This window comes from Pipistrellus kuhlii, unplaced genomic scaffold (assembly GCF_014108245.1).
Source record: "Pipistrellus kuhlii isolate mPipKuh1 unplaced genomic scaffold, mPipKuh1.p scaffold_m20_p_5, whole genome shotgun sequence".
In the NCBI taxonomy this organism is placed as follows: Eukaryota; Metazoa; Chordata; class Mammalia; order Chiroptera; family Vespertilionidae; genus Pipistrellus; species Pipistrellus kuhlii.
In genome coordinates, this window is record NW_023425551.1 from 44,096,968 (window position 1) to 44,111,550 (window position 14,583).

Here is a 14,583-nt window from a genome sequence, read left to right on the forward strand (position 1 = left end):
GGGGCCTGGGCATCAGCATTCTGAAGCCTCTCCAGGTGATCACATTCACAGCTAACACTGAGAAGTTCCTGACCGAATGGAATTCCCATGCCTGAAGTCCATGAACTCAATCGGGAAAGTTATGATAATAGTAACAACCATCCACTGAGTTTCTTCCCCATTCTCATTACATGTACTAAGCACTCTGCATGGATTACTTTATTTAATCCTCACAACAAATCCCTGAGGTAAGTGTTGTTATGCTGATTTTACAGACAGGAAACCAAGGCTCAAGGTAGTTAATAATACCTTGGCTAAGGTCACAGAGACAATACATGTGACTCACTGCCTGCATGCACTCTTGCCAAGAAAAAAATTGGGAAATACTTTCAAATGGCTGACACACTCATAGAGATGGAAAATGAAAGCATGGTTGTCCGGGGTCAGGAGAGGGGTTTAAGGGAATAGAATTTTGGCCCTGGCCAGTGTGGCTCCGTTGATTGAGCAATGTCCCATGCACGGAAAGGTCGTGGGTTCAATTCCTGGCACATGGTCAGGTTCCAGGTTTGACCTGACAGTGACTGTACACCCTTAACGCCCTCATGGAGTGTGTAGATCTACTAGCCAGGAGCAGGACCAGCTCTGCACAGGCTCCCGCCCTCATGGACAGGTGAGAACACACTGGGCTCCTGTGTGTGGCCTCCTGAGGGAGCCCTGTATTCCAGCTGTGAGTGGTGGGTGAGGAAGGTGGCCCATCAGCCACTCCCTGGCCTTTCTCCCAGGCAGCTGGCCCCGGCCACCACCCAGAGGGTGAAAAGGAGAATACTCCATGGAACGCATGCTGAAGTTGAGAGGCACAAAGGTTAGATACAGCCCAATGAGCCACAGCGGAGAGCTCCTGGAGAGAATGCCAGAAAGGCAGGATGAATTCAGGAGAAGAGGGAGGAGGGAGATGTCAGGAAGGGAGAGCCCAGGACGGCTGGTCACAATGCGCTTCAAGGTCAGACCGTCCTCACGGGGCTCCCTCACTCCATTGCAGGAGTGCACACCGGGACAACCTCCACGCACAGTGGTTCCGCTCCAGCTGTCAGCAACAGGGAGATGCGTGCCCTGGCCCAGCAGTGCCACTCAGACATAGCTTTCCCACGGACATAACCACACTCCAGTAAGACCTCAGGACAAGCAGCAGCAGAAAAACATAATCTCAATAACCATGAATAGGAAATAGGTTAAGCTACTTACAGTTCATCGTCCGGTTACTTTTGGAGAAAACAAGAACAGCAGTGAAACATCCCAAGGACCAGCTTCCAAAAAGTTCTAGAAAAGATGCTCTACCTATGGATTCTTACAGCTACATGGTCAACGCTTGCCATCAGGAGCCGTGCAGAGGGCTTTTCCAGACTACAAACTACTTACTGGTATTAAGATAATAATAAACATAAACATAAATATAAACATAAACATAAACATATACATATATATATATATATATATATATATATATATATATATATTTAAATCCTCACCTGAGGATATTTTTCCCATTGATTTTTAGGGAGAGTGGAAGAGAGAGGGAAAGACAGAGAGAAACATCAATGTGAGAGGAATACATTGACTGGATGCTTCCTGCACAAGCCCCAACCAGGGCCTGAGCTGGGGAGGAGCCTGCAACTGAGGTATGTGCCCTTGACCGGAATCAAACCCTCTACCCTTTGGTCCACAGGCCAATGCTCTATCCACTGAGCCAAACAAACCCTCTAGTGCTTGAGGTAACAATATTAAGCTGTATGTGAAGATACGTAACTAAAATGTGAGATAATTATGGAGAGAATATATTCATATTAGATGCCCGGTCCACAACATTCATGCACTGGGAGGAGGGGTCCCTCAGTCTGGCCTGTGCCCTCTTGCAGTCTGGGACCCCTGGGGGGGGGTCTGTCTATTGTGGAGGCGGGAGAGGCTCCCACCATTGCCTCTGGGCTTGCCAGCCGTGATCTCAGCTTCTGGCTGAGCACACTGGCCACCAGGGTGCAGCTCCTGCATTGAGTATCTGCCCCTGGCGGTCAATGTGTGTCATAGCAACTGGCTGTTCCACCATTCCATCGATTTGCATACCAGCCTTTTATTATATACAATAGAATAAAACAAAAGCTTGGTTCTTATAAAACTAAGGATTTCTTGCAAAAGAAAACCAATTTTTCTGTCTTCATATCAAACATCTTAAGAGGTATCCATGTGGGCACTTAGAACGGCAAAGGTAAGAGAAAATGAGGAGGCAGAATGAGCAGCACTGGGTCACTGAGAAGATGGGTAAGCGGAGATTTACTTAGGAGCCAAAAGAAGGGAGGATGTTCTTGGGCTTCTGCCTGAAGGAGTGTGCAAACGGGGGTGCTATTCCCTACTAGAGACCATGGGGTGAGAACTGAATGGGCAGGTGCAAGTTATCTTGGGCATTTGGATTTGAAGCACCTGTGGCGTATCTGTGGATCACTCATATAAACCTGCCCATGAAGACAGTTCCACACGAGGATCAGGGATAGAGCCAAGCTGGAGAGGGCGGCGTGGTGACCAGCGAGAGGTGATATAATCAAGGTGGGTGTGCAGCGTGAGAGCAGATAAGGGCTCAGAGCTCTGAGGAACGTTGGGTTTAGAGGCAGGAGGAACACAGGGAGATGGAGCAGTGTCTTTGCTGAAGAAAATCAGGAATTGAAGCGTTAAGGAGCCAAGCGGTAGTTCAGGGAAGGGAAGGGCAGGCAAGACTCATATTGTAGTCACTTTCTCCAACAGAACACAAGCTCTATGATGGCCAAGACTTTTCTCCTGGACTGTTCACTGGTGCAAGGCAGGTGCTTAATTAATACTTGTTGGTGCATGAAATAATAGGTGACTCTGGTGAGATCAGTGGTGAGGGGGTCGGAGACAAGTTACTGGAAGATCCTGAGTTTCCGTCTCTAACAGCCAGACAATTTGCCCCAGGGATACGTCTGACTTCTCAGGATACCCAGTGTCCTTGTCAGATTACCTGTTCTAACTGAAAATGTGTTGGTCAACACATGTGAGCATACTTGATCTAAATATGAAAATTATGCAAATGGAAAATCAAGAGTTCTCAATGAGCCTTTCTCTTAAAAATCTATCTATATATAAAGGCTTAAGTGATCATTACGATGGAATGGAGCTTCCCCAGCCCACAGGTCCCGAAGGCTGATGGGGCCTGCCAGCCAAACTCCTGGTTACTCCCCAGGCTGGCAAGCCCCAATTGCCCAATTGGAGCTGGGCCCCTGGGCTGGGATAGGAACTGGGGGTGGGTGGTGGCAGATGTGGCCTCTTTCCCGGAGGGACTGAGGGTCAGCTCCCTCCTTGGGGCTGGCGACCAACCTCCTGGATACCTCCCCTGTCCCTCACCCTGCTGGCAAGCCCTGACTGGTCCACCGCCTGCCTGCTACGGTGGCAGTTGGCCTCTCCCACCAGCCAGCAGGCTCCTCCCTCCAGCTGGCAGGTCCTGATAGCCTGATTGGGGCTGGGCCCTGTGCTGAGGGGAAGGAGGAGGTGGGGAGGTAGGGAGGCAGAAAGGTGGGGAGGTGGAGAGGTGGGGAACCTGATCGGTCCTGATCACCAGCCAGGCCTAGGGACCCTACCCGTGCACGAAATTTCGTGCACCAGGCCTCTAGTAAAAATTTAAAATTTTATGTGTAGCTCTTACACCAATTCTTAGCTCCTGATCCCATTGCCTCTGATGACTTGTCCTGTGCATGATAACGCCACCCCTACTTGGTGGGTTAGGTATCATAACCATATACTATTAGCTACTAAGTAAAACCCCTATGATGACGTAAGAAGCTCCAGGTATATAACATACAGGACATTTGCACAGGAGCCAGGAGTTCCTGGTTCTGGTCCCAGCTTTGTTACTCCCTAACTTGGGGCCTCCATTTCTTCGCAACTCTAAAAGAACAGAAATCCACAGATCAGTGGGGACAGGTGGACCTTGAGGCTGTTTTCCACACAAACATGGGCTCCAGAGTTGCTTTTTTATCAAGTCACGCCCCTCCTGTGGGCTTTGGCCTGAACATGCTGAGAAGACAGATCTCCCTGCCCTGCCTGAGTGGGACCCCAGACTCCTCCAGCAGTATTTGTACTTACTTTTAAAAGTAGTATATATATATATTTTTTTACTGATTTCAGAAAGGAAGGGAGAGGTAGAGAGAGAGATAGAAACATCAATGGTGAGAGAGAATCATTGATCGGCTGCCTCTAGCACACCCCCTACTGAACTTGAGCTCGAAACCCCAGGCATGTGCCCTGATGGGACTGAACAATGCATGACCTCCTGGTTCATAGGTTAACACTCAACCATTGAGCCATGCCAGCCGGCGGAACTTACACTTTTAAAGCTCTTATGTGTATGCATTACTTTGATTAAAAACAAAACTATTAAAAAGCAAATTATATTTAAAAAAAAATAGTAACAAGCAATAGTGAAGATATAGAGAAACTGGCACCCTCATACATTATTAATGGGAATGTGAAATTATGCAATCATTCTGGAATACAGCTTGGCAGTTCCTTAAAACGTTGATCATAGATTTATAAAGGGACCCAACAATTCCACTCCTCGGTATTTATCCAGAGAAATGAAAACATATTTACACAAACACTGTGCAGAAATGTTCATAGCAGTATTGTTCATAATAGTTTCAAACTGGAAACAACCCAAAATATCCATTAACGAATGGCAGGATGAACAAAATGTGCCAAATCCATGGAGTGGGATACTGTTCTGTAGTAAAAGAGAATAAAATGCTGATGCTACAATACAATGAGCCTGGAAAACATTTGATCGAGTGAAAAAAAGCCAGCCACAATGCATGATTCCATTAATATGAAATGTCCAGTAAAGGAAAATTCATACAGACAGAAAGTAGACTAAAGGTTGCCAGGAACTGGGAGTTAGGAATGGGAAATGACAGCTAAATAATATGAAATTTCTTCCTGGGGTGATAGAAATGTTCTAAAATTAGAACACGGTGATGATTGCTCAACTCTGTAAATACATTAGAAACCAGTGAATTGTACACTGAAAGTGGGTGAATTTTTTTGCATGTTAAATTATACCTCAATAAAACTGTTTTTTTTTAATTTTTTATTATTATTTTTAATATATTTTATTGATTTTTTACAGAGAGGAAGGGAGAGAGATAGAGAACTAGAAACATCGATGAGAGAGAAACATCGACCAGCTGCCTCTTGCACACCCCCTACCGGGGATGTGCCCGCAACCAATGTACATGCCCTTGACCGGAATCGAACCTGGGACCTTTCAGTCCGCAGACCGAGGCTCTACCACTGAGCCAAACCAGTTTCGGCAATAAAACTGTTTTTAAAACGTTTTTTTAAAAAAGCAAATGATGAAGTCTATTTTAAAAAGAGAACTTGCAGACTATGAGCTATGTGCTGTAATGTGATTATTATAACAACCCTAAAAGGTTGGTATTGCTAGCCCCCTTTTACAGATAAGGAACCTGAGTCTCAAAGTAGCTAAGCAACTTGTACAATTAGCAAACACAGCAGAGTTAAAATGTGTGAGCCTGAGCCCTCACTAGGGAGTCCATGCCCTTTCTCCCATTTGTGACTGGCTGGGCCCTGAAGCACCGTGGGTAGATGACGCCCTTCATCCTCAATTCCACACAGCTAGCAACCTAGTTGCCACATTTGTGTAGACTGATGGGGGACCTTTGAGTAGGCCACGACTTCCTCTCTTTAGAACCAGCATCGTGGTATTGTGACAGAAACACATACTTGCTCTTAATCTCCATTCGTGGGTCATAGCTCCCCAAACACTTGGAATTTTCTAAGTGATAAGAGCAACAGGAGCATCTTTTATTATAATAGTTTGTTGTCATCAGTTCTTGAAACAGCTCCAGAGCCAAAAAAAAAAAAAAAAAAGTGAAAGGAGTGTATTATTCACAACAAACCCCTTTCAAGCACACCTGCATTTATGAGAATGAAGTAACTTTTGGAAAGCCCCTAAGGATGAGGGCTGGTTGCCAGGGAAACCCACCATAGTTAAGAGGATTAGGACTTTCGGTTCCAGGGAGGGGAGAGAGGCTGGAGGTTGAACCATTCACCAATGGCTAATGGTTTTTAGTCAATCATGTCTATGTAAGGAAGGCTCCATAAAAACCAAAGGACAGAGGCCGTCTGGGGTGGTGAACACAGGGAGGTGCCAGAGGGTGGCAGGCTCAGAAATCATGGGAGCTCTGTGCCCTTTCCTATGCCTTGTCCTGTGTGTCTCCTCCATCTGGCTGTTCCTGAGCTAAATCCCTTTAAAATAGACTAGTAATCTGGTAAATAAAACATTTTCCTGAGTGCTGAGAGCTGCTCTAGCAAATTAATCTAATCCAACAGTGGGTCCTAGGAACCTCCGATTGACAGCCAGTTGCCACTGGCGTGTGAAGGGGTGAGACCTGATGCTATCTCCTGGCAGACAGTGCCAGCATTGAGCTAACTGCCTGGAAGTGCTGCTAAAAAAGCACACAGTGGAAGCATGAGACACAGAGACTAGAGATGAATCACTAAAAATGTGAGCCGGCCAATCTTTGCCACAGGAGGCCAGAAGTTAGCAGGCGTTACTATTTGCAAATGAAACTTTGCCTCTCTCCATAGCTCCCCCGGGTTGGCCTAGAGGGTGGGCCCTGGAGCCAGACTCCGTGGGTACAAGTTGCAGTTCTGCCACTTAGCAGCTGAGGGACCCTGGGCAGGTTACTTAAATCTCTCTGTGCCTCAGTTTCCTCTAAAGGGGAGATAAAAAGAGAACTCTTTCAGAGGACTGTAAAGTGCTTATCTTGCCTGTGTATTTAAACCTGCCGTTTAACTGTGCAGAACCTGTCTCTGCTCAACTTTGCAACAAAACTGTCCATGGGCCCATTATGTTCTCTTGTCTACCCAGGTGGTATTGAGGGGTAAGCAATGTCCTCCAACACCTACCACACACTCTCAATGTCTCAGGAAATCAAAGCCCAAAGAGGCTGTTGTGGTCATCTGGTCCAAGCCTGTCATTGTACAGATGGGGATGAGGTTCTGCATAGTAGAGGGTCCACCTCCCCAGGAGGCCTATCTAATGTGATTATCAAATGCCCTACCCTATAAGCTTCTGTGTCCGGACTTCTCCAGAGAGCTCTCCTGTCCTTGTGGCTGAAGGAGCAGGTGAGAAAAAAAAAAAAAAAGAAAAAAAAAGCCATGTTGTGACTTTAAAGACTGTCAAATGCTAATTACAAGTTACTCCATTTGAAAGATCACAATGAAAGCATTTTCAACCCTCCTTCCTTCTGTCCAAACCCCGTCACTGGGGGAGGGGAGGGAGCCAATTCTTTGAAAGCTGCGAGCCCAACAGGACAGTTTCGAGGACAAATGGTTAAGAGGTAAGTTTTTCCCCAAGGATGGCTAAAGCATTTTCCTCCCCTCCTGTTACCTTGGTAACTGCTACCTTGGCGCCCTTGTTGATGAGCTGAACCACATTCTCCGCCTGGCCTTTGTACGCGGCTATGAGAAGGCGTTCTGAAAGCGCAGCGACAGCATCCTGCTGGCTCATGAATTAGGAGAGAAACAGGTTTCCAGGTAGAGGTAGACGCGTCCCTTCGGCTTCGGCTCCACACGACGTCACTGGCCCGGGCCGGCACCCGCGGGGACAGATGCTCCCGATCATTGGAAGGTGCCTCTCTTATTAGGCCATCTTCAGGACCTACGGGTTACAAAACAAAGCTGCCATCAGTGCCATGCAGCACACTGGACGGGCCACACGTCTTCTCTCTGGTTTTAGGGCGTATGCTGGTTGCTCGTGGCAAGGGAGGTGAGCTGGGGGAGAGAGGACAGCAAGAATACTCAGCATAGCAAAGCTCCTGACCTTAGAAGTGTCACCTTCCCTCCTTTCTACCCGCGCAGGAGACTCTGGATTCGTCAGAGGACGATGGCCAGGACTCTGAGGTCTGCTCTGCATTTCTGTGAGAATCCCCTACACCTCACCTGGTTTCCAGACCCACCTTGGGCAGGTAACTGTGCGATGTAGGGTCATAAAGGGCTTTCTGGGCCATGGCTATCATGCCAATTCCCCTGGAGCACACCCAGAGACCCTGAGGAGTAGGATTTCCCCCAAAGCGTATATTGTCATTCTCTTTATTATTTTCTCACTGCAAATGGTGCAGTTTCCTGAGTTCTGGAACAGATGGAGAGCTGGGCACAGGCCCGGGCCGTCTCCTGGGTCCAAGTGCTGCTGGAACAACCTGCCTCAGAAACAACAGGGACGCTAGACACACTGACAGGGCACTGCCCACTGTGCTGGGAGTGGCTTCCCAGCTTAACCAGGGGGAAATGAATGGCCTACAAAAACCATCTCTAGGCCACTGAGAGCAGAGGTCTGGAGGCATTAACTAATAGTAAACTTAATGGCCAAGTGAATAGAAGGTTAAAGACGGACTCCTCCCTGTACCCCTGGGCCACCACGACACTGAACCGAAGGCAGTGGTGATGACTTCAAAGGCGAAGGGTTCTTCCCCACAAGAAGAAATGCTTCAGGATCTGATCCACAGCAAGGACGGCAAGGAAGTGAGGGCTTCTTTCAGTTTTAAAACCTACTTATTAAAAGTACCAATACTTGCAAAAGGAAAGAAAAGGCTATAGCAGAGGGACACCACCCATTCTTCATCCCAGGCCCCACAGACATCTTGTACAGTTGCTTCCAGGCAAATCCAATGCTCCTTTCAAGCTCTAAAGATTAAGGAATTGGCCATGATGTGACTGGAAAAGGTCTGGACTGTACCACGCTGTGCCTCCCGTTCACGGTGACATCCAGGCAGCCCATCTCCCCAACCACTCTGGGAGGCTGGGCTTACAGGCGTAGACATAAGACAGACATAACCGCAGGACTGCGGTGGGAATGATAGATGGTATTTTATTACGTGACTGTATTGGCCAAATGTGAATATTATAACTTCAGAAAAAAGTCCAATCTCTCCCCAACTTGTGAATTATCAAATTTCACCTCGTCATCCAAAATACCCAAAATGCATGTAAAAACTCGAAAGGAAACAAAGAGAAGGAACCTTCACAAATCCTGCTCTGGTCACCAGGCACAAGACGCCTGGACAAGGGTATGCACCGAGGCACAGATGCCACCACTAGCCAGAGTCAGAGACCCTGGAATCTGTCAGAAGTGTTTGTTGAATGAATGAGTCAGTGAAAGAATAAAGTTGAGACTCAAAAGAGAGAGTAATGAGCTGGAAATGCTTTTGGAAATTCCCAGGATTGAAGGGAAAGACAGTAGCTTGGGCTTTATATTTGCCAGACTGCATCACGGGAAGTGATTTGTTTTTGTAAACATAGGACACATCGCCTCACTTTATTCTGGGAATCTGTGGTACCTCCAAAGCAATTCTACTGAGCTGCTGCTCTGCTTGCCCCAACACCAAAAAAGCTCTCCAGGCCCAAATGGCAGGCAGATATACAATATTAGCTATGGCTTCTTGAATGATTTCCCTCCCACAACCACATTCTTCTCCATCTACTCAATTGTTATTTCTGTGCACTGGACCTAAACCACCACCACACCACTCTCCTACCCCCCCCCCCCCACCCCCGGCCTCCACCCTCACTCCCATTCCCAAACCTCTCTTGCAATGGGCCTGCAAATGTCTCATATCCTGGTACATACAAATATCATCACCACTAAAAGTTTACTCATTCCACTCCATAACTTGGCTCCTGGGGATAAAGCTTGCTGCAACCTCAGTGCATGCCATCAGCTAAGGTCACGAGCTACAGACCAGAAGTGCTGCCTGGTCTCCCTAGCAACAGATGCACGGGGTCAACACTGCCAGCTACTCCCTCCCACCCTCCTGTCCCATGCAATAAATTCAGCCTCTCAGACACTCAGATGGAAGCACAGTTTTTGCCCTGGTTGCAAGCTACTGAGACAACCCTGCTTACATAATTACCGTTGGTAAACAGCCCTTTGCAAATACAGTGCACATTATAATTTTATTTTTATTTTTTTGAGACAGAAAAACACGATATTTGTGAGAAAATCTTGGCCAAGCAGAAATGTGGTAATTTTGCTTTCAGTGGCAGCTCCTGAATATTGAAATGTTCCCATTCTCCATCCCACCCAACCCTCCCCCAGCTAGACTCACTGAGGCACCGGGCAGCCTCCAGGATAGGTCACTACTTTGGATACAGAAAACTGCCTGCAAAATCGGGACCAGAGTCCCAGGTTTTCAGTTCCTGGTCTATTGCTAGCACCGTCCCCATGTACGTGGGTATCTCAAGTTCACAAGATACCCCATGTACATGGGTATCTCAAATCCAGCAATAGCCTTATCCCTAGGGCCTCCAGCATTCACTTGCACTTGCATTTGCAGGGTGGGTGGGGAGAAATGAAAGTGGCTGAGACTTCTTTTCTACTTCCTTTCTGTTTCCTCCTCTAACTCCAGCTGAGGATGGGGGTGCAGGCCCAGCCCAGCTTCCTCCCCACTTCTCTCATGATCACCGCCCTGCAGAACAATGATCCTCATCCTTTAGAAGTGAGGACCTACTCAGCTTCTCATTGGATACCCTGAAGTGACAAATCAGGCCAGGCAGAGGCAGGCAGTGGGGCAAGGAATAAAGGGGAACAAAAGGCCCGGAACAATGAGCGGGGAGGGGAGGGGCAGCGTGGAGTGGTGACCAGTCTATAATTAACTAGTTAAACTTCCCTGCCAACCTGTTGGGTAACAGGCTGTAGCAGCCCCGTTCCCTCCCTAAATCTGAGCCTCCTCTTCCAAGGGAATCAGCTATCATTCAAGACGTTTCCCGCTGCCGGCAGTGAGGAATTTTTTTTCCTGCCCCACTCTATCAATCGCATGTCTCTTTGTCACGATGCTCATTTTCAGTGTTCTGGAGGAAAACCTTAATGGCAGCATGCTGCCGGTTCTTTAAGCAGAGATCAAACAGATGCATGATCATAAATATGCAATGAGCTTCCTGAGTCCAGAAAGGGATTTCGCTTCCCATAAAGATCGCCCTCCTTCCTCTCAGCCCACTGCCGTTTTCACTGCTCTCCACTTCGGGCTTCTTTTGTCTCCCATCACAGCTGTTTGGTCTGTGATGCGATCTGTTTTCTTTTTATAGAAAGAAAGAAAAGGTCTCGGAGGTTTGCTTTGCTGTTTTCTTGAGGATTTACAACAGAGTCTCCTGTTCCCAATATCCCAAAGCCACTGCATTCAGGCAAAATATAGGAGAAGAGACCTGTAAACTAAAGTCCCAGGCAAGCATTATGGACAGCTTCCCCAGAGACGATCCACAGGCAGCCGGGCACCGGGCACCGGGCACCGGGCACACCATCAGTTACAAGAACTCACTTTGCTCCTGCTGCTCCAAACCCCTCATTAAAGAGATTGTACTCACATCCGGGGGTCTGTCCTCCCGCTCCACTGCGTGTTCTGTGGCTGGATAACTGCAGTCACTTCTTTCCCGCTGAGATCATTAGCTTCCTAGGGCTGTCAGGCCCAGCGGGTCTGCAGTGATTTACCTTACAGTGCCTGCTGCCTTTCCCCTTGAGCTTCCTCTGCCAACACTGGCCAGCCAAGGCACCTCTGAGAGCTTATTAAGACACCCGTTTAGCTCGCAATGCTTTGTGGCTTCCCAGTCTGCTCGGTAACAGCTTCCGAAGTATTTTGGGTCTTTAGATTCTGTGGGAGAGCTCCCTCCTGCAGGCAGAGGACCTGTAACACCGCCCTGATGGGAGAGTCCGGGAAGGAGGCTTGCGAATGATGCTCGGACAAGGACGTGTGCATCCTTTCAGCAGCAATGCCGGGAGGAGAGATGGATATGCGTGTTGTAAAGGAAGGGAGGAGGCAGCAAGGTTCAAAATTTGTAGCGAACTGCCTTTATGGTCACAGGAAAAGGCTCACGTTGTGGGAAGCGCAGCGACCCAGACGCTCCACCTCCTCGTGCAGAGTCCCCCCGCACAGCGTCCCCGCACAGCGACTGCAGCAGCACAGACACCGGGATGGCTGAGCTGCCATTCCTGACGTCTGTAAACAGACAGTTTGTCTCTCCACAAATCCTCCTACGAACAGAGTCTCTGAAGAGAAGGGGGAAGGGAGAATAAAAGGGAGCGAGTCTGTTTCAGGTCCGGTCAATGACCGTAAACATCACAGGTGTGTCCTCCAGCCCACTTGTTGAAACAGCAGAAAACAACTTTCTAACTGGAGCCTTCAGAGAAAGAAGAGGGCTTTCATTGTGAAGGGAGCCAGTGTTATCACTCTTGTCCTCCTTTCGAAAGCCAGAATGGTTGGTCCTAGAGATGGACAATAACTCTGTCAACCTTCTGAAACCTTCTGAGCCCCCTCTCTGCCCAAAGCCTTGCCCCCATTCCACTGTGGGTGGTAGCTCCTGAGGGGGACGGTCTGGGATTCTGCATTGGCCATTATTTGGCTTGTTTCCAGGGCCGGAGACGAGCCAGGGACTCTGGCCAGGGTGCTGCAGAGAGATGGAATTCCACCGGGAGACAGAGTGTCAGAAGAATGATCAGCTAGTTTATTCAAGAGTGGTCACTACTGGGACACTCTGATCACCACTGGAGGACAAGGGCTTGGAACAGAGGTGAATGTGACTCATTTTTCTACTCTGAAGAAACTCTTCATCTGGCCCTGATAAGCCTTGATCGGGGCCCCAAAGGCCAGACGGCAGAAGGGAAGTGTAAACGGAGGGCGACAGAAGTACAAAGGAGTGGTTCGTTTTCTCAAAGCTCCTGAGACAGTTCCTTCCTCTGAGAATGCCCACAGCTAGGGAGCACAGGACTGTCAATGCGAACAGCACAACACTGATTGCTCCCCAAGCCTGGCATCTCTCTGCAAAAGACGGGGATAACAAAGCACTTTTTTGTTTTGTTTTTTAATCCTCACCTGGGGATATGTTTTTCTTTATTTTTAGAGAGGAAGGGAGAGAGAGAGAGAGAGAGAGAGAGAGAGAGAGAGAGAGAGAGAGAGAGAGAGAGAGAGAGAGAGAGAGAGAGAGAGAGAGATGTGAGAGAGAAACACTCAAACATTCCCAACCGGGAATCGAACCCACAACCTTTTGGTGTATGAGGCTGATGCTCCCACCAACTGAGCAGCCCGGCCAGGGCAGCTCATTTCCTTTTACTGCTGAAAAAGTCCCATTGTATGGATGTACCGTAGTTTATCTACGGGGGGGCATGTTGGTGGATTTTAAGTTTTGGCAATTTAGAATAAAACTGTCAAAAACATCTGTGTACAGGTTTTTGTGTGAACATAGGTTTTGATCTCATTTGGGCGAACACCAAGGAATACAATTGCTAAATCATATGGTAGGATACTGTTTAGCTTTGTAAGAAACTGTGACATAAGTGTCCCCCACTTTTCAAAAGTTCACCCCAATTTGTTTTATAAAAGACCTATAGCAATACCTGTTTTCACTAACGGCAAGAAATTCAAAGAGGATTTTTCACCTTTTACAAAAAAAAAAAAGGTGAGAAGTGAATATAGCATTCAGCGTTTGTTTCCAGCAAGACATTATGGAGGCAGCGCACACCCGGAGCAGCAAATGAGACACCACCACGCTCCTTCCCCAGGACATACACTCAGCCCCTCAGCATCAAGCCGCCAGGGCTCCGGGCTGTGTCTATGCTTAATCTGTGCTTCAGCTCAGTTTATTTGTCCATTCATTAGTGAGATGTGTTCTAAGGTGATTGTTTCTTCGCTTTATGCCCATTTGGAGTTGCGGGCGGATTCGTAGGAAGGCTCTACTTTGAGACGGTGGGAGAAACCTGGATTGTCTTCCAAAGTGGATATAGTGTTTTGCATTCCCACCGGCTGGTTTTACATTGACCTAATTGCTAAATACCATGGGAACTTTCAGTTCTTACTGGCTATGGTTTCTCGGTTGTACTTGTACTGCCACCTCTTTCACCACATTTCATTCCCCTTGGGTTTCTGTGAGTGCCTCTCTCCACATTCTCCAACCATCCCTTGTACTGTTCTTTCTCGCATTCAAGAGCTCGTCTTCCGCTGGTCCTTACATGTTGTAGGTCCCTAAGATGCTATATCCCTGGTTGTCTTCTCTGCCCATTCTCTTCTCCAGATCTCAGTATGGCACCCCCACCCGCCTGCTGCTGCCCACATGCTCCTCTGCTGCCTGGATACAGATTGCTCAAAATCTTCTTTAGCCTCCATCACTTTCTCCGAAGCTCCAAGTTCTTAAAACCCCAACCATTTCACAGACATCTTACTTGGATCAGACATCAACATGTTCACAGGCAAATCATCATCCTTCTGTCCACACCCATTTCTTCTCCTGTGCCTTCACCTTTCACCTACCTACTTATTTCCCTAATCTGGAACATTCCTGCTCTTTTTATTTCCCTTCCCCACCCTTGCATTCAATAAATTACATAATCCTCCTGATCTGAGACAGTAAAACATAAAGATTAAAAATCAGGCTTTGAAGTCAGAGTGCCTGGGCTCGGATCTCAGCTCTATCACTTACTTCAGGAAAATTTCTTAATGACACTAATCCTGTTTCCTCATGTGTAAAATAGAAAGAATAACAGTT

At 47.7% G+C, this 14,583-nt stretch overlaps 1 protein-coding gene across 3 annotated transcripts in view; it reads right to left on the minus strand.

Moving 5' to 3' along the window:
• ANKRD6 (ankyrin repeat domain 6) overlaps positions 1–14,583 on the minus strand; it is a 129,737-nt gene that overhangs the window by 44,772 nt on the left and 70,382 nt on the right. For 2 of the 3 annotated variants that reach the window (XM_045572955.1, XM_045572953.1), the window contains exon 2: positions 7,451–7,720. In XM_045572955.1, the coding sequence (XP_045428911.1) occupies positions 7,451–7,570 (120 nt within the window). In that variant the 5' untranslated portion in view covers positions 7,571–7,720. Of the gene's footprint in view, positions 1–7,450; positions 7,721–11,415; positions 12,006–14,583 lie in introns of those variants that run through there. The other variant, XM_036414127.2, reaches the window with a different exon arrangement.